This window comes from Rhineura floridana, chromosome 2 (assembly GCF_030035675.1).
Source record: "Rhineura floridana isolate rRhiFlo1 chromosome 2, rRhiFlo1.hap2, whole genome shotgun sequence".
In the NCBI taxonomy this organism is placed as follows: domain Eukaryota; kingdom Metazoa; phylum Chordata; class Lepidosauria; order Squamata; family Rhineuridae; genus Rhineura; species Rhineura floridana.
In genome coordinates, this window is record NC_084481.1 from 70,415,163 (window position 1) to 70,435,523 (window position 20,361).

General features: G+C 40.9%; 1 protein-coding gene across 1 annotated transcript in view; it reads right to left on the bottom strand.

Moving 5' to 3' along the window:
• THSD7B (thrombospondin type 1 domain containing 7B) overlaps nt 1-20,361 on the bottom strand; it is a 653,838-nt gene that overhangs the window by 80,676 nt on the left and 552,801 nt on the right. The window contains exons 16-17 of the mRNA XM_061608903.1: nt 1,852-1,985; nt 1,045-1,198 (exon numbers count right to left, since the gene is read on the bottom strand). Of these exons, the coding sequence (XP_061464887.1) occupies nt 1,045-1,198; nt 1,852-1,985 (288 nt within the window). The remainder of the gene's footprint in view (nt 1-1,044; nt 1,199-1,851; nt 1,986-20,361) is intronic.

Here is a 20,361-nt window from a genome sequence, read left to right on the forward strand (position 1 = left end):
GAGATATCTGATGGCAGCTGTAATAAAGGGATAAAAAAATAAGTAGGTCATAGTTAATGGGAAAAACTAATGTGCAAGACACTCCCCCATAATATTTAATAAATGATTGGTGGAGGGGTTTCCTACAAACACTCCTGAAACTATTTAGTACCAGCTAATTCCTGAATGTTCTTCTTGACAATCCACATAAAATTCTCAATATGTCTGCACAGTTTAATCCTTTGGCCAATGAATATGCTACAGGAGGGTACCTGCATTGCTACCAAGTTACCCCATAGAGATGCCTGAATCCTCAGCTCATTCATTAGCTTGGACTCTGACAAAATACGATTATTATATTCATCAAGCAAGATTGGTGGAACAAGTGAAAACTCATATCCAAATATAGGCTGCATTTTTCTTTACTTTTTCTCCCAAGTTGCAGTGCCCATCCAAAAACCACCTCACTGTTGTGGATACTTTCTTACTTTGCTTTCACATGGCTTCTAGCCAATTGCATCATATTTATGAGGCATACAAAAAAAAATTCCAGATGGGATATTTCTAATTACTTCAGTGAGCCAAGCTTAATGGTGAGAACATCATGAATACTTGGTTTGGCTGTGGCTATCAAACAACTATATGTGTTAGTTATGCCACACACCTGAATGGTAATGTTGAGTTTATGCTCTTGCTTAATTTTCAACATATATTCTGCCTCACCTGCCACAACCTCCTTGCATTTATCTGCACCTACCTTTGTATCCACCTAGCCACCTTGTCACACACATTAAGTGGCAAGATTTATGAGTTAGATAAAAAAGTGAAAGCAAAATAAAGGCCTCTAAACCAGCCTCTTGCTTCTAGGCTATAAATTATTATCCAGTAAGGCCATATTATCAGAGAAATTACATTATTGGTGTTTCTTCTAGAACATCTCCTTGTATTCTTTCACTTAGCTGCACTGTAGCAGGTTTAGTGTATATGAATGTCTAAGTTTTACACTGGTGAACTTGTTATTTTGAAAATAGTCAAGAGTTTCAAATATAAAAAAAACTAATTTACCTCTGGGCATTGGCTCCATTGGCCCCACTCAGACATTACACACTCACTGGGGCAGTAGAGGGTACATTTTTGTGTTTCAAGAGGGATTTCAGAGTGATTACATAGCATGTTGGATACAGTCTCACCATCCCCATCTTCAGTAGTATTTACACATCTGCAGAGGGAGACAAATGTGTTGTGAGCATCCCATGATGAGCAAAACTTAAGAGATTAAACTATAAGTGATTTCAAATAAAGCAATATATTATATGCCTTGCCACAGCTTATATATTACAACACTAATTTTTTGGTTTGTTACTCTTTTTTTGTTGTGCTCTAATGGTTTTACATATTATTTTAACTATTGATTGCACAGAATTGTTTTATCATTTGATTACCTCGGTGAATATTTGTTTTAGGCCATGTGCCTTTGTACTGCTACAGAAAAGGTGAAAGGCAATATTAAGCACATCATGAGGAAGTGCTGGAATTAATTAAGGCAGTAAAGTCCTGCTAGTGAAATCAGAGAAGTCTTCACATCGTTTGAGACAGAATTCTTATCCTACAGACTAGCATTATTTTCACACATTTCTCCTATAGTATGGATCTAGCAGGCTATTCCAGACGTCTTATATTCCTATGTATGTGTGCCTGTGGTATTTTTTTGTTTTTAACTCTACAGATGGTTATGGAAGACTGCAAGGCACAGGCCTCCTATCACACAAAACAGTTCCAGGACTGCAAAGTTTGATGTTGGGCAATCGAGCCCTCTAAGTTCAACTTTCTTAACATTACTATTTGACGCCTACTGTTTTTATTTCTACTCACCTGATTTTCCTAGTTTGTATTCCTTCACCACAGTGGAGGGAGTTTTGCTCGCTGTTGATTTCACAAGGAGACCATGGTTCTACTATCCAGAAATACTGATTGCATTCACTGTAACATGGGACTGCCTCATACACCTTCCAAGGAAAACATGCAAAATTATACATTATCAATATCCAAGTGAATATCTCCACAGAAAAATTTTGGAAAAATAACATTTTTAAAAAATAAAAATGCACACCCGTATCACTGAAAAACATGCTGGAAGTTATCCACTATTCTGAGAGTATTGTAATGTTTAAATTCACTGATTCATTATGGACTTGCCAAAAGATGTGCCAAAAATGTAATATGTATGCAGCTTCTTAGAATAAAAATAACAGCTACTTCCAGAAGCCTAAACAAGAATTCCATTACAATTTCATTTCCTCCGATAGCTCACATAACATCTATCAGATACCCCCTCCTACAATTGTATAACACATTATATTTTTCTAAAAGTTATTTATGGCAAAGAAATTTCTTCTTCTTTGTATAGCTACTCCTAGAAAAGAAATTTTATAACTTCTAAAAAAAGTTTCTATTTTAACGGACATATAAAATTGTATTATTCTTGTTTTGAATAATCCTTCATGTAAATATCCCCTTCAAAAACAAAGCAAAACTAGTACACCAGGAGGAAAGGTTCTATTCTAGCCTGCCCCATGCTGTGCTAGTTTTCTATTTGCAGGGAGTTTTTTCTCTAGAGAGCATTCAAAATGTGGTCCTTCCCTTGCGTTCTAAAATGATACGATCCATTTTACCACCTCAGGATGACACAGAAAAAGTAGGGGGCTCCTAAAGAGGCAGGCATGTTAGACTTCACAATTCTAATTCTGATTCTTCCAGCTCCATCATTCTGTGATAATCTCATTGCAATGACTGAGGACTTTCACACACATCCATATACACACTGCCCAGACATCTATTTTGCAGCTAAATCCACAAGAATTGCCCTATAGGACATCATTGGCTAATATTCTGAGAATAGCATGAGACGAAAAAATCTTGGTGTAATATTTTCTCCTCCAGCAATTTAATTGGAACTATGCCATCTTAGCAGTTCTGAGAAAGTTATTCTTTCCCAGCCATTATGTCAAAGCAACAATTCCCTCCCCATCTGATAGTCAGAAGAGTTCTATCCTTCATTGGTTTAGAAGAGCATTCATTCATTTGGAAAAAGGTATACTAGAAAAACATAAGTTGTCCTTATACTGAGTCAGACCATTGGTCCATGTAGCTCAGTATTGAGGATAAGGTTCTCGATGGTTACTAGCCACAATGGCTGTTTTAACTCTACTGGGAAGGCAGTATGCCTCTGAATACCAGTTTCTAGGAATCACAAGTGAGGAGAGTTGGGTCCTGTTTGTGGGCTTCTCATAGCCTTCCATAGGCAGGGGTACATTAAAAAGCCCAGTGTTGAGGAGTCTGTGGTCAACCAAACGGTATAGGTCTGTCTCAGCTTACGTTTGTGAATGTTCTTTAGAGTTATCTCACAGATGGCATCACACTTCCAAACAACTCTCTTACATTATTTCTAGTTTGAATTCAAATTGTTGGCAAGGTTGTGGATCTCAAGGATCCTTTTTTCATCTATGGTGGGAATGCCCACTAGTACAAAATTTTTGGAAGGTAGTGTATATGGCAATTTCTCATATTTTTGATTGTACCATAATCAGAACCCCACACCTTTCATTGTTGATATCTGCCTATCCCCAAAATTTAACTTCCAGTTCAAAGGAACTTCTACAATGGATGCTGACAGATGCTAGATTTTCCATAGCACAGAAATAGAAAACTGCAGAGTCTAACTCTACACCTTGCCAAGTACCATACATTTTTATACCAATCTCGAAAAGCCTCAGACAGAAGAACCTTTTATGGGATTTCTCTCTTACATTATGCTTTATAATGTTTCAGAGATGCCCTGTGTGCCAATCTGGGAAGTCTGGATGTCATGATGTAAATGTGTACGATTTTTTTTCTGTTCTGATATCTGTATTATTTTACAAATTAGTTGGTTTTTGTTTACCATTATGAATAATAAAAAATTGAAAATAAAAAAGCCCAGTGTCCAAGCCCCTGATTCCTCTCTTTCTGCACAAATAGCCATGATCACGGTATTGTTCAGTTTGTGCTTGCTTATTACATCAGACATGTGTTACATTGCACACTCTTCCTCCTGTGAATACCCTCCAGCAGCACAGGCTGTCAGCTCCTCAAGTTTTTCCCGAGCACTTTCTCCCTGCTGGGCTTTGGCTCAACTGGAACCCTGTTCACACATTTCTTGCCCCACCACTTCCCTTCCTCCTCAGTTATAATGGAACTCTGTGGCTTCACTGTCAACAGCTTTCTCTCCCCTCATCTGTTCTTTGTCTAACTTATCTCCCAGTCATTCTTCACCAGCAAGCCCTGCTGACTGTTGACCTGGGGAGGGGCAGTCTCTGGCGGTTCTTCCCATAGGCATCTGGTTGACCACCGTGAAAAGAGAATACTGGACCATATGGGTCTCTGGCCTGATTCAGCAGGACTTTTCTTATGTTCTTACATTGACTGGCAGTGCTTCTCCAAGATTTCAGGGAGGGAGACTTTCCCAGCCCAACCTGGAGATGCTGGGGATTGACCTGGGTCCTTCTGCATGAGCACGGCCCTACTAAGCTTAAACATATATCTCAGCAGCTGAAATAGGTAAAAAGGGAAACTGTGCACAGCATGATTTTTTAGTGTTCATACATGCATTTATCAATATGTGTCCTAGAAAAGATGCATTCACCCTCGCTTTCAGAGACTTATCAAGAGAGGAACCTGATAACAAGGATATTTGGAGGATATAACAGGATGGAAGAGAGTTAGCTTTTGTGTGTCTTTCTGTCCACGTGGATGAGTGCTAGGGATGAAATCCTCTCCTTTTTTACATTTCATTTTTAAGTGTGGTCCCCTGGAGGTAGTTAATGATCGGATTCCTTTTACCTCCAATACCTTTTCATTTTTCTGATCTCCTCCAATTTTTTTTTTGCTTTGCAGAGAATTATCAATATTGTAATTGCTATTGATTTACGAGTCTCCACTGGTATGATCCTTATTCTGAACTCTATAACGTTTGCCTGTTTACATTCCTTTTCAAGTGTACTGCACATTAACACAGATAATCAAGTCAGTGTCTTCGGCATGCTGCTTACAATCAACACCTCATTCCATCCTGCTGCTCTCTTTTTGTCTGTTATAATCAACACCTAATTGACATCAGTGAAAGGGAATACACATTTGAAGAGCTCACATAGAAAGTAGATTGATAAAAGTATCACTCACACTATCGATGATTTCAAAGTGAATTTTTTCAAAAAAGGGGGAAGAAGAAGGATGAATCAGAAACCAGGTGTGGAGAATTGCTACTTCAACATTCTTTCAGCAAAAATAGAGAATATCAGAAATAATAATCCTATGGCAACTCTGATTACTGCAGAAATGGAGCCCATTGCTTAGTGAGCTACTTGGAGCCTGTTCTTGTATCTGTTTGCTGACTGAATGATTTTAACTGGAGCAAGATGACAATGATCCTTAGGGCTTCCAAATTCAGGTACCTGCAGGTTTGCATCCTTCATTCTTTTATTGAACAATTCAGGCAAGAGACGGGAAGAAAGAAGATACTTCAGCCTGTCAAGTGCTGCCTTAGGTATTTGCACCCTTTTAGTTTGCAGCTGGGAAAATGATTTGCAGGTTTTTATTCTTCCTTGAGAAGAGCAGAGGATGGGGAGCTGTCTGCCCTATGAGCATGAGGGCAAAGCAACACATTACATGGAATTGTTTTTCCTCACAAGATTTCTTTTGTCACGAAAAACAGATGTTGGTTTCCGGTTGAGTGGCAAATGGAGGATGGCGGGTGTGCAGGGGCTGTATGACTTTTCTTGGCAGTCACTTGTTTGCTCAAAATCTCCCCCCCCCCTTATGCTTTTCTCTTTGAGATAAAGAGATAGGGGGACCACTCAAATTATGAGCCATCCCATCTGTAGCTGGCTTTTCATCATGAAAGGAAGCTTTTGGAGAACAATCAACCAAAGTATTTAATGTAATATGTTCTGTGCTAAGGGTATTTGTGTTGGGAGGAGCAGTAAGTCACAAGTCATAATTATTGGCTTCCCCATGTTCAAACTTTCTCTCTAGAAAGCGAGGGTATAAAAAGCAAGTAATCTTGCTTTTGAACTCAGTATTTCCACAGTAGATGCAGAGAAGTGAGATTCGGATGCAAAGAATCATGTGAAGTTTAAAATGGGATGACATATGGAAGATAGGAGATGGAGAGAGCAAAGAATAAACGAATAATGTGAGATCCAGTTTTATTTAACTACTTAAACTGAAATGAAGGAAAATAAATGTTAAGAAACCAATTGCTCCATAACACTTATGGGGTTGTATCCAACATAGCACTAAGTAACCGTCCCATCATTGCAAAAATTTCCACTTGCACGATGGGATTTCCCCCTTCTCCTCCCTCTGCATGCCCCCTAAATATGTTCTAGGGGCTTCCCCAAACCTCTGAAATAGATTTGGATAGGACACAGGGCAAGCACAGGGGAAGGAAGGGGGAAAGTCCTGCTGTGCAAGCAGAAATCTTTGCACTGATAGGACACATCAACGAAACCATCCATGGAGACTAAATTACTCCAGATAATGAAAATGCTGCTTTTCCTTACTTTAAACCCTTCAGATCTAAATATTGCAAAAGAAACACAGTGTTAGGTGTCCCTAAGTCCCACTTCCTGGTTGTCCCATGCAAGTCTTCCTCCTCAGCCATCCCTACAAATCTCTGCTATTGTGCAGCAAACATTGGCTGGAGAATCCACGTTTGCTGAGAAAGAAAGCTAATTCCCATACAAAGTTAGAAGCAATATTTGTTGGCTTTCCAGATGGTATCCTGATCCTCATTGTCTTCAGCATTGTCAAATAGTTTCATCTCTGTGGTCTATAGGGGAATGCCTAGGGAGTAAAAGTACAGCTGAACATATTTTGGGAGCTTGTGTGGTGGACTGGTTAAGCATGTGAACTGCAATCCAGGCACAGAACAGGCAAATATTTCACCAATGAGGTCACCACATATACTTAGGTAAGCCACTATTCTCTCATCTTCAAATCTGCAACATGGCAATAATAATAACCCTTAGGGTTGCAGAAAAGATTAGTGAGATACTGTACGTAAAAAACTATGTGCAAAAACCACTACCTAAATGCTAAGCATTCTTGAAGCAATAATTGCATAGTGCTCAGTGACATGAACTCCTTGGCCACAATTCGGAATTGGGCTCATCAAACTAAGCTTTTTGGGACATTCCCTCCCCATTTGAGCTGAATTTTGAATATGGAAATCCCATCTCATGATTTCACCCCTTCCCTTTTCACAAATATACCATTGCAACTGGTGGCAAAATCTTTTTTTCCTTCTCCAAAGTATTTTTTGCTCTTTGGTGGACTGGCTGGCAGCACTGGTTGTGTAAAATCCCCAATATGAGGCAATGTAAATCCAGGCCTAAACTTGGAAGCATTCCAAAATTCAGTTCTATATTTAACAACCATCGCTCATACGAGTTCATTAAAGTTGCCTTTATCTTGTACCTAAGGATTGGTGAAAGAAAATCAAAATGTGTAGTGCTGGCCATCAGCACAACATGACTGATTGAATCTGCCTTTCCTTCTAAGCTGTCAAATGGCACATTTTCTGTTGACAATGTGCCAAACAATTAAATGACAATGAAACAGATGCGTGTCACATACATTCACCTTTAACACTGTGCCCAGAAGTAGAACAATATCAGGTTCAAAGCAAAAATAGTTACATTGTTAGCATGGGTGCAACACTGCTTCATAGCTGTCAAACATGGATCTTTCACTGATGGAACTGAAAAAGCTTTGTGTGAATTAAAGGTATGGATGAGAGGATTCTCTCCATTCCATTTCCTTCATAGTTCCCCTTGTTTGCTCTTTCCTGTGTTCTGCTCCTACTGAATTCTGGTTTAACCAGGGGCCTTTCCAAAATTAATTCTGGACTAGATCATGCATAGTTTCCCAAAACCTTCAGTTCCTTAGTTCATTTGCATGTGTTCTGTCATACATATCACGCCGTGCACTGAAAAAACAGTGCAAAAAAGCAAATTCTGGTGCATCAGTATTGGGTTGGATCTCCGTCCATGAATGGAAGGGCTCCTTCCATTCAAAGATGGGACTTGGATCCAGTGGAGGAGCCTACTGAGACACTTAGATGTTGATGTGTTTTAATATTTTAGTCTGTTGCTGTTTTAATTGTTTTAAAATTGTTTAATTACTTGTTTTATTGATAATTCTAATGTTTTTTGTAAGCTGCTTAGAATTGATTTTTACAATCAAGTGGTGGTATATACATTTTGTTATAAAGAAAGGAAGGAAGGAAGGAAGGAAGGAAGAGAAAGAAAGAAATATCCTCTCTCCTTTCCCTAGAATGCCTCTCAGATCCACGTGAGCCCACTGGAATTCTCAGTAAAGAAAGGAATGGGGCAGCTGGAGGCTGGTGCTATGCTTTCCAGCCATCCGCTAAAACTTTAGAAAAAAAGGGGGCCCCCTACTAATGTCTGGTAAGCTTGAGGAACTAGGGATGGAGGTAAAGAGGAACCGAGGAGCTGGCTATGGGGGGGGGAATCTGGGAGGCTGGGCAGAGCATCAGGGAGTGACAGGGATTTTTTTTCCGTGTTTTTATGGTGTGTTTTGCCAGGTCTTCCCTGTATTTTTGAGAGATGGTATATATGGATTTTGCGTGGGTTTGTGTGTGTGTGTGGTATGCTTTCCCTGTTTGGTATGTGGGTACATATGGTGTCTATGTGTTTCTGTGAGCATCAGCAATTTTCCTTCAGAGAAAGGGGTATTTTGTTGTGCTTTATAAGGAACAAGCATGTGGTTTGACATTAGGGATCCAGTTCCAGCTGCTGCCTTGCTTAGTTTCTTGGTCAACTTGGTTGTCTTTCATGACTTGGAAGGCCCACACAGCAGCCAGCTTCTCAAATTTTCAAAAGTGCCCATGGACCCAAAAAGGGTGGAGACCTTTGACAATACACCTTTCCAAGTAGCCTTTTCTTAGGTATTTATTTAGTTCTCTTGCAGACAGTAGATATATTAATGTATTTGTTGTCCATTATCCATATCGAAACTTTCTCTTGTTCTTGGGCATGTTTGTTGTTGGCAGGGATACAATTGAATTTCAAAGCACGTTTTAACCATGACTGATGCTACCAGCTAAATGATTTTACTTGCCATCAGAAGTAAGGCAGGTGACCCTTGGGAAAGGCCCTGTTGAGTAATGGCATTCAATTATGGGATGCTCTTCCTAGGGCTCTTCACCTGGTCCCTATTCTGTTTAGTTTTAAGTGTCTAAGACTTTATTTTCCTGCCCTGGCCTTCAAGTAAGCATTTCTGTGCTGTTCTACAGTGTTGTAGTGTCTGCAGTACTAAGATTTTTTTACTTATTGACTTACTTATTTGACTTGCAAGATATATTCAGTAGAAGCAAGTTATGAAACATACAGAAGCAGCCAGATGGAAATTCAGTAAGTGGTAGTTTTATCAACTGGGGAAGCCATGACTGTTTAAAGTGGTATAATACTGTTTTAAAAGTTTCGGGCAGATGGGGCCTAAGCGTTTTCTGTGGCTGAAGTTTATTATTACTCTAGTTCAGTTTCCGCCTCTTTGTTTAAGACTTTACATCTGCTTGTTGTTAATGATTACTTCTTTGCTGTCCATCCCAGAGCCAGTAAGCTTTGATGGATCTCTTACAGACACTTTTGCATCTGAGTGACCTGAGTCACTTCTGAACTTCTGCCGCTATCATCATTAATGGTGCGCAATATGCGCAGCTGATGTGAAAAATACAAAATGCTGAACAATATGTTGATTGGGATTTGTTTGCAACAGTCTTCACCGAACTAGTGCCCTCCAGATGTTGTGAGACTACAGCTCCCATCAGCCTCGGGCAGTATGGCCAGTGGTCAGGGATAACGGAAGTTGAAGTCCAAACTGTCTAGATTGGGGAATGCTGATCTACAGGGTGGGCTTGCACATTGCAAGGCTGTCTGTGCATGAGAGAGAAAAGCACCCCTGTACAGACTGCATACCGTGACAAATTATGCTGTATTAAGGATCCATTTCAGCAGGGGCTGGACTTACCAAATGACAATTGCCCTCATTGCAACAGTATCCCAAATGAAGTGCTTGCTTTTTAGTGTAAGGCACAACTATTCACATATGAGAGAGAGAAAAAGGGGTGCACTCCTGGACAGCACTGGGAAAACCTGATTCCCGTTCTTGCCCTGAGAATTAAGCCCATTCTTGTTTGCATTGCCCCATCCTCAGTTTCTTGATGACACCAGAAGTAACAGAACCTTGGGAATATTTAACAGCTATGAACAACATTCCAACAATTTATTCTAAAGCAATGTTTTGGCTCTAATCTTTTAGATACCTGGGCCACTGCATGGTCTCTTTATCAAAGAAAGGGATCCATTACAGAATACTCAGCAGCCAACACATTTATCATCCATGCATAATGAAGTTATATAATTTAACCTATCATATATTACCAAGCTTAGCACCATTCTAGTTCTACAAACACTGTTTGGTTGGGTTTGTTCTAATAACAAACTGCAGTGGAACTTCACATTTTCACACACTGGCTTATACAGGAAGGCTTTAAAACAGGAAATCTGAGGGAGTTATTTTGTCTTCATGTCCTTTCAAAAATATATACTAGCTCCTCTTTTCTCCCTTTACGTCAATGGCTGTATCATACTTTTGCTGATATCAGTGTTCAGAAGGCATTCCTCTATTTGAAGGGTTGTCTAGTCCAAGTCCAGTTTAAAGATAAAGAACCACAAGAAGGAATATCAGGGTCCTTTAAGTTGCTCGTCAACAGTTAGCAACTAGATAGGAGACTATGCAGGTGAGATGTATGCTATTTCTTTTTAAATTATAGTCTTTTTTTACACGTATTACATATAAATCACCACCAGAAAATTTCAGACAAATCTGTGTCCACTTTTGTGGTGATGTATAAGTGGCCACCCTATACATTTTTCCTTCATTCTGTCTCTGTACATTACATCTCTAGTTATCCTTGTTTGAATGAACTTCCCAAGGTCCCCTTCCATTCCTCCTCATTTCTTTCCTCATTACTGTTATCACCTCTGCCTCCCAGACACGCAACCATGGGAGCTTCTTACTGGTTCCTCACTTTCACTCTGCCTCTGCATCTATGCTGCTTCCATGTTCATTCATCTTAGATTTTTGAAAAAACAAGCACCTTTTTCTTTTTCTCTGTATTCTAAAATACAGTTGACGTCCTGCTGAACTCTTACCTACCCTAGAGCAGCTGCCTTTATGAGGTTCCTCTTCAATTCAGTAACCCAGAATGACTAGGTGAAATATTTGTTCTACCTCACATTATAATTCTCTCTCTATTTCTCTCTCCTCCTCTCTTTCACACATTCTGTTAAGCCTTTTTTCCTTCTGTAGTTTCACCTTCTACTTCTTACCATTGTGATCTCCACCCCTCTGTCATCACATTTCTTTCAGTAAGCAGTTAACTTCATACTAAGTTATGAAGACCCTTTGCCCGGAGGGACATACCCTTGGGGGGGGCAGTTGCCGAGGTCTCACACATACATATTTAGAATTTTCCTTCATCTAAAGGAAATGGCACTGGTACACAGTGCAGAAAAAAGGAAGTGTGTGTGTCAAATGAACATTTACCTCCTGCCTCTTGAAGTCTTAAAAAGGGCTACTGAGGGACATTGTTTATCAAAAACAGTTACAGTTTGCATCTATAAACTATAAAACACTGATTTTGAAAATCACTTTGAGGTTCTGGCTCTATTTTTGTCTCATCTAGTAAGAAATGACATGTTCATAGGTCTTCAAGTCAGTAGTACAGTGGCAAGTTCAGAAGTGCAGGGTTTCTTCATGTTTTTCACAGCCATGCCCCCCCTTTTTGCTGCTGTGTTGATTCTTGTTAATGCCTTCTCCCACAACAACAGATATCCCGAGGAGCCTATAAGCATGAAAGAGGAGAGTGCTGGCTGATGAGAAGAGTCTTCTCAATGGGTGACTCATTTCTTTTCACTCTGATTGGCTTCAGCAGGTAAGGACAAGGACGCATGCTAGAAGACTCTTCTCAGTGGCTAACACACACCCCTTTCATGCTGATTGTCTCATAGGATGCTGAAGACATAGGGACCCTGCTGGAACCCTGCTACCAAAAAAGTAAAAGGTCTAAGACCCCCCGAGACCCTGGACGACTACACCCCTGCTTCAAGTCCCCCTGCAAGGAGTTGACTGCTTTAGTCTGCAGCCACAGAACACTGTTCAGCACCGATCAGACAACATGGATAAATTCAGACCTTCAAAGAATTTGGAAGGTAGGCTATTTGTTGGGGGAAAAACCTCCCCCCTCACCATGGCTCTATACAACCCAATGCAATATAGCTGGCAACCATATCTACTCCAAAATTAAAACAAAATCTGTACATGGATGGAATAGCTCTATGACTGAAAAAGAAAAGGGGCCTGAACTTTAGGCCTGGCATAATAGTATTCCCAGGTAGCCTGAAAAGGGCAAATCTAAGACAGAGTGATGATTAAACAATGTAGAATTGCAGGCACTGTAATGTGTTTCTTCTCCTCCCACCCTGCAATGCTAAGTTATTTATTTGTATGGTTCTTAGTACTCATTATCAGTTGGTATTATTATTATTGTGTAAGAACAGCAGCAACCTGTACCACACAAAATGTAAATTAAAACTGAAGCAGAAAGGATAAAGGGTAAGATAAAACCCTCTTTAAAATGGATAGATCCTAATTAAAACCCCTGCAGTAGGAAACTAGTAGAATGAGTGACAGATCAACATTCAAATATATTTACAATGTTCAGGAGTACCCGTTGTTCCTTGCAACATACCTCTGACGGCTCTCCAAACTAGTTCACACAAGCCCTTTGTTCACTTAGCATACTCAGCAGTACAACTTAGGGCTCATCCAGACAACTGCAGAATGTGTGACACACCCACTATGTGTGTTCATTATTTTTCGGTTGTCCAAATGACGTCTTGCGCTGTTACGCATTTTCGCAGGCTAAATCCGCTCCTTGCAATACCGGCAAAAATGCGATTTGCTGTTTAAAATCGGGAATCATCCACTGTGCCTTCAGGAGGTAGGATGCAATACCGCGACTTTACAGGTGATGGGTGGTTCTTGGGCGTTTCCCCTTGCCCCTTCTCCTCATTCCAGCCAATCACATATCTGCACTTTTGTGCATGTGCGAGAATAAGCCTGGGCAAACTGAACCAATCATCGCAATGGTGGGGTGTTGGGGTGTGTGTCTGCAACTATTGCGCAGATGCATTTTATTTTTTGCCAGCCTGCAAACTGGGCAGCTGCTCTGGGTGAGATCTGCAATGCACAGCAAGCGAGAAAGGGACTGCTGGTCGGTTTCATGCCTGCCTCCGAAAGCTTTGTCAATTTCATTCTACTCACTGGGGTTTTTGTTTCAAATCATTTCGCTGCGGGAAGGAAAGGGAGAAGGAGGGGTGTGTGACACATTTCTTGCTTTTTTGGAGAAATAAATGCAATTGCCAGCATGCGTATCTCCATAAATATCCATAAAGGCAGAAAAGCATACATAAGCGTAATATCGCAAATACAAACAAGAAAGCAAGCAGGCTTCAAATGGGTAGACCTGGTGGCCTGGTCTACCCATTGAAATGCATAGACTTTCCGGACGCCAGGTCTACCCATTGAGACGCATGTGCTTTTCTGCCCCCAGTTCTACCCGTTGAAAGTAATGGGCATTCCCTGCCCTGCATATGAGTGGTTTGCTACAGCATCCCCGCCGCCTGGAACCATAGAGACTGGAGAACCATAGAGCAAGAAATGTGTCACCCCCCCTCCTTCTCCCTTTCCTTCCCGCAGCAAAATGATTTGAAACAAAAACCCCAGCGAGTAGAATGAAATTGACAAAGCTTTCCAGAGGCAGGCGTGAAACCGACCAGCAGCCCCTTTCTTGTTTGTATTTGCGATATTATGCTTAAATGAATGTATGCTTTTCTGCCTTTATGGATATTTAAGGAGATACACACGCTGGCAATTGCACTTATTTCTCCAAAAAAGCAAGAAACGTGTCACCCCCCTTCCTTCTCCCTTTCCTTCCCGCGGCGAAATGATTTGAAGCAAAAACCCCAGCGAGTAGAATGAAATTGACAAAGCTTTCCGGAGGCAGGCTGAAACCGACCACCCCCCTCCTTCTCCCTTTCCTTCTGCGGCAAGAACTCCTTTACAGCCATATTGTGCTTTGTTGCAAAGGGGGAGAGGAGCATACGTCATTTTTTGGCTGACCAATTGGTTGATAGGGGGAGGTTTTAGATGCGGAGCTTGGAAAAAGCAAAAAGAATGTAGGGGTCTGACTGCTGTGTGTGCGGGTGCAAAAAAGTGTTTTTTTTAATTGGGAAAGAGCGAAGTAAAAGACAAAGTGAGGACTATCAGATGACAAACCGAATATGGAAACCGTGGATTATTCCGCTCCGTTTGGATAAGCCCTAAGTGTACCCCTTAAGACCCAGGCATCACACACTTGATGTCAGAGCACGCTCCACAGGAATAAGGAAGATATTATTTTGGATCAGGATATCAGTGAAACCCCCCACAACATCCTTTTTTTTTGCATGATGATTTGTACTTATGATACTATGGGGCAGTCATAAACAAATTTCCTTTCAATACTGTTTGTGCCTGCAGAAGTTGGGGGGCAGTTAAACTGCTTCATTTCCAGTCCGTGCATATCCTGGACCTTCCTGCTGAAATCCCATAACTTGTGATGCCACAAATGTCCTAGTTTAGTTTTGTTCTGTTTTTGTAGTGCTATAGCCACTCCCAATAGCAATAATGTGATAGCATTGGGAAAGCACTGCAGAACAAGCTACAGAAGAATAAATCCAACACTAATGTACTATTATTGTGTCAGGAACATGTTGCAAAATGCACCCACAATAAAAACACTAGTCTGGAGGGACCCTAAACAAGGCTAGAAACCACCTGGCCATTTTAACTCAGTATCAATTTTATTATCTGTATTCTGGAGATGATGGAACGTTTCAACCAGGGGATCAGCAGGATATGTCTTGTGGCACATAAACAAGTTCCTAACTTAAATTCAATGTTCACAATAGACTCTTATTTATTTATTTATTTTATTTAATTTATATACCGCCCGAAGCCCGAAGGCTCTCTGGGCGGTGTACATAAAAGGTAAAAGCAAGGACAATATATAAATACAATAAATACCATAACTCAAAAAACAAAAACATACAAACAATACAAGAACCAAACAACATCCTGAATACAACATAGTAATAAAATACTATAAAAATACACTTTAAAATGCCTGGGAGTATAAAAAGGTTTTCACCTGGCGCCGAAAAGATAGCAGCGTCGGCGCCAGGCGTACCTCATCGGGGAGACCGTTCCACAATTCGGGGGCCACCACCGAAAAGGCCCTAGATCTAGTCACCACCCTCCGAGCTTCTTGATGGGATGGTACTCGGAGGAAGGCCTTAGATGTTGAGCGCAGTGTACGGGTAGTTTCATATTGGGAGAGGCGCTCCACCAGGTATTGCGGTCCCATGCCGTGTAAGGCTTTATAGGTCAAAACCAGCACTTTGAATTTAGCCCGGAAACAAATAGGAAGCCAGTGCAGACGGGCCAAAACGGGTGTTATATGAGCGGACCTGCTGGTCCGCGTCAACAATCTGGCCGCTGCATTCTGGACTAACTGTAGTTTCCGAACTATCTTCAAGGGCAGCCCAACGTAGAGCGCATTGCAGTAGTCCAATCTAGAAGTTACCAGAGCATGAACGACTGAGGCGAAGTCGTCACTGTCCAGATAGGGACGTAGCTGGGCTACCAATCGGAGATGGTAGAAAGCATTCCGTGCCACTGAGGCTACCTGAGCCTCAAGAGACAGGGAAGGGTCGAAAAGAACTCCCAAGCTACGAACCTGTTCTTTCAAGGGGAGTGTAACCCCATCCAGAACAGGGTAAACATCCACCATCTGGGCAGAGAAGGCACTCACTAACAGCGTCTCGGTCTTGTCTGGATTAAGCTTCAGTCTGTTAGCTCCCATCCAATCCATTATCGCGGCCAGGCAACGGTTTAGTACGTTAACAGCCTCACCTGAGGAAGATGCAAAGGAGAAGTAGAGTTGCGTGTCATCAGCGTACTGGTGACAACGCACTCCAAAACTCCTGATGACCGCACCCAGCGGCTTCATATGGATGTTGAAAAGCATGGGGGACAGTACCGATCCCTGTGGGACTCCACAATGGAGAGTCAAGGGTGTCGAGCAGTGTTCCCCAAGCACTACCTTCTGGTGACGACCCACCAAGTAGGAGCGGAGCCACCGCCAAGATAATCAGTGTCATCCAAGAGTCCCTGGAGCTGGCCGGCCACCTCTTCTTATAGTTACTTTCACCTGCATATGGAGATCATTCTGATTAAGTCAGGTGAATATGGGAATTATAATGAAGTTGAATCTCAAAGGACTAGATAAGTATGCTTTAGAGCGGAATCTACTCAGCTTCCTGAGTTGAGAGGGTTTTGATAATTTCCTCCTTGGAGAGGAGAGCCAGTGTGGTGTAGTGGTTAAGGTGTTGGACTATGACCTGGGAGACCAGGGTTCAAATCCCCACATAGCCATGAAGCTCACTGGGTGACCTTGGGCCAGTCACTGCATCTCAGCCTCATGAAAACCCTATTCATAGGGTCACCATAAGTTGGAACTGACTTGAAGGTGTAATACATTCCTTGGAGAGATCATGTTCAGACCAGTCAGTGCTTAAAATTACTTAAGGTCAGTTGAGGAGGATGAGCTGCAGCCTTTAGGAGCTAGATGCTTATGCACAGATGGAGGCAGGGGTTCAAAATGACACCTGAAAGACATGTGTTTATGTTTCTAGTGGCTAAGCTGCAGGACCCCCATCTGTGTAAGCCAACACCAGATCTGCATCTTTGTTTTTATGTCAGTGCATATATACAAATATTTGCCATCTGTAAGCTAACTTTGTGGAATTTGCATAGGCCCTGTAAGTAGCCATTTCAATAATCTATAAATTATGTGTGTATGTGTTCATAGAATCAAGAATAAGACTATTTGAAAAGCCTCTGCCACATACCAGGGTGGTTATGAATAATTTTTGACTCGAGTTATGTGTTGGAGTAAACAAATATTGCATGGTCACTTTAAGGGATATTTGGGGAATGTCTCATGTACCTGTTTACCATGATGTAACTTCCTAGTGGGTGGGGTTCGTTACCTGGTTTCCTCCTCCTTTGTCCTGGGGGAGTTTTGAATATTCTCCATTGCTGATCTATCCACCATTGAGAGGCCGCATGACACAGATGCTCTCTCTGAGAGCATCCATACCAAAGACTAAGATGGACTGAGACTATTTTTTTTCATCTAAGCTAGAACCTATGTTTCTGAACATATGAAGAATTCATGAGTAAATGTTCTTTATCTTTTACCTAAGAAGATTGTGTCTGTTGTTATTTATATAGGGAAAGGTGGGACTGGTTTATATTCTCATTCTGCTGCTTGTATTTTTACAACTCTGCTAACAAATAGGACCAACCAAATTAGTTCCTATTTCTGTGTGTATTTTTATAATACTGAACATTATGAGGGTGTGATTCTCCAGCCTGTTTCTCCATTGACTCTAAGCTGTTTTTCTCAGACATACCTTCTCAGGTTCCCAAGCAATATATGCTTCTAGCTCTCATCAGCTGGAATTGGTGTTGCTCTCCACTTCTGAAAATCACACAATGGCTCAATATACCAGCGACTATCAAGACTTATTGTCCTTTGAGGAAAATATTGACTCCAATTTCCCCTCAGCAAACACCTTAATCTCCAAGTCAGTAAATCTTGATATTCCCCTCAAGAAAAGTCAATATCTTCTTATTATATCAGAAGTAACCGATGACCAAATCAGATAGTTAGCAATGGAACACAGAAGAAAGCTTTTATACCATTCCTTTCAAAATGGGGATGAATGGTACTTGGCTGTTCCTTCCAAGATGAATGTGCCCATGTGTGTTAAATTGACAGGAGGAAAGAAATATAGTGACTAAAGGGAAACCCCACTAGAAAATTCAACCAGTGCTAAATAATCAAGTTCTTTAGAAAAGCTGGCTTTACATGCTTTGATTTACTGAAGCACTAGGTCAGGTGGCAAGAAAGTATGAGCTTAGATATTAAACGCTACTACTGAGACTCTCTAGCTGAGGTTTTCAGTTTGTACGATTTGTTCTATCCACATTACTCTTTTCCCCAAGTGTTCAGAGTTCACGCTCAGTCAGCTGCTGGCATGAATTGATTCCGTGATGGCTCTCTTCTTTTGTTACACTAGACATTCATGTGGAGCCCAGGTGATTCTTTTTTTAAACTGAACTTTGGTCAACATGGCTCTCATAGTCAATCTCATCCTGCTCAGGCTACACAGAACTAATACAGAAGGGGTTTTGATATTTCATAGATGCTGGCTTCCCTTTAGCAAAGAGGGAACGGTGAGCTATAAAAATAAAATCCCAAATCATGAATGCAAGACTACTGCCCTCAGTCAAGGTCTAGCCACTGATCCTGCACAATTTAGTTGCCAAGCCTTTGAGGGTGCCACTTTCCCCTAGATCCTATCTTTTTAAACAGCTAGATGGGCAACGTAGAACATTTTCATTACTAAGTAGCACATATTCTGCATTACTGAGCTTAACTTTTTTATATTTCAGATTTTTTATGATACAAATAAACTATGCTCTCTATGCACAAACACAAAAGAGAAAAATGAAGAGTGAATGGATAACGATACTAAAAGGGTTGCCATTTTTAAGGCACTCCTGTACATTTTAAACAATTTCCACTGTTTCAAACTTATTAATACTACAGACCTTGACTAATCCAAATAAATTATGTTAATTGATCTTCATTTACTTTCAGTTTCAATTCTTGAATAATGTTTTTGGCTTAATTCACCAAAGCATTATCTCCAGAACAAACTCTTAGGCTTTAATTCTATACATGCTTAACAGGCAGAACTTCCATTGAACTCGATGTGGCTTACACCTGAATAGTCATATGTATGACTGTACTGTCACTGAGGAAAGTCCCCCCAGAATATGAAAAGGAACTGTGGCTTATCATGTACTTTATTGAAGCTAAGTTAGATAACTACAGCATCCCTCCTTATCAGAAATATCACTGCTTTAAACATGATTTTTAAGATGACCCTCCATCCCTTGTTACCCTTGCAAAGCCACCAGTCCACATCATGTATTCTTGTTTGTAAGGATTTTGCCTGTAGCTGCGTCTGATGGCTGCCAGAGAGCAACCAAACTAGCAGCAAAAGGGTCATCGCTCAGCTGCTTCTCCTCTCACACCTTCAAGCCTATCCATCTTTTATAAGTACCACAACTGTAAGGAAAAATATTCTTCATTTCAAAACATCACCTTTCCATAAAACATCTCTGTCTCCCGAAAGCACCCTGGAGCAAATACTGTGGATGTGTTTTTACAAGAGCCTCCCATCTTGTCTCTTTGACAATTTATTGTTATACATGGTGAAGTATTTTCTTGCAAGGGCAGCTTGACCTGGGCTGCCCCTGCATATGCTCCAAACATGCTGTGTGAACAGATAACAGACATTGGTACAAGTAACTGTGAATAAAGCCCTCTGTGTGAGTGACTGGAAATAAAATCCTCTGCAGACATGCCATGTCCTACAAACTCCCAGGTCTTCAAAAGACCCTCACCTTAGGTACACCACACTTTAGAGAGTTTTGCTTCATTCCCATTTCTGAAGCACCTTGCCATTTTTCTAATTTCAAGACATTTTGCTCTTGCTTATCCCCAACTGAGGGCCTGTGGTAAGACATTACCTTCCTGCCTGGAAAGTCAACACGTTACAGAGGAAGTCAGTCTCAGACTCATACTATCCACCTCCCCGCATCCTGCTCACTATGCATAAAAGGAAAGCCATGACACTGTATATCATATTGATCTGAATATGAGATCACCAGGGCCGAAAATTCATCTCCCCTACTCCTTCAATCCCGATTATCTGACTCATGCATTTGCCTCCATCTCTAGACAAATTATGGTGCCAATCAACTTAAACTCCACCCGTAAATACCTGTCCACACATTACAGGCTTGAGTTTGGATGAGCCCCAGATCACTTTATGAGTATTGAATTTAGATACTTAAAATTTGGTGGGTATAATGTATAGCCACCATTGAGAGCTTTAATATATTCAAATAATGAAGTCTATAATGCATTCATGTTCTCTGACTGGCTAACAGGTAAACATGGACTGGATGACAAGTAAACATTAGATGCTTAATAACAAAAGGTGAATAATGCTT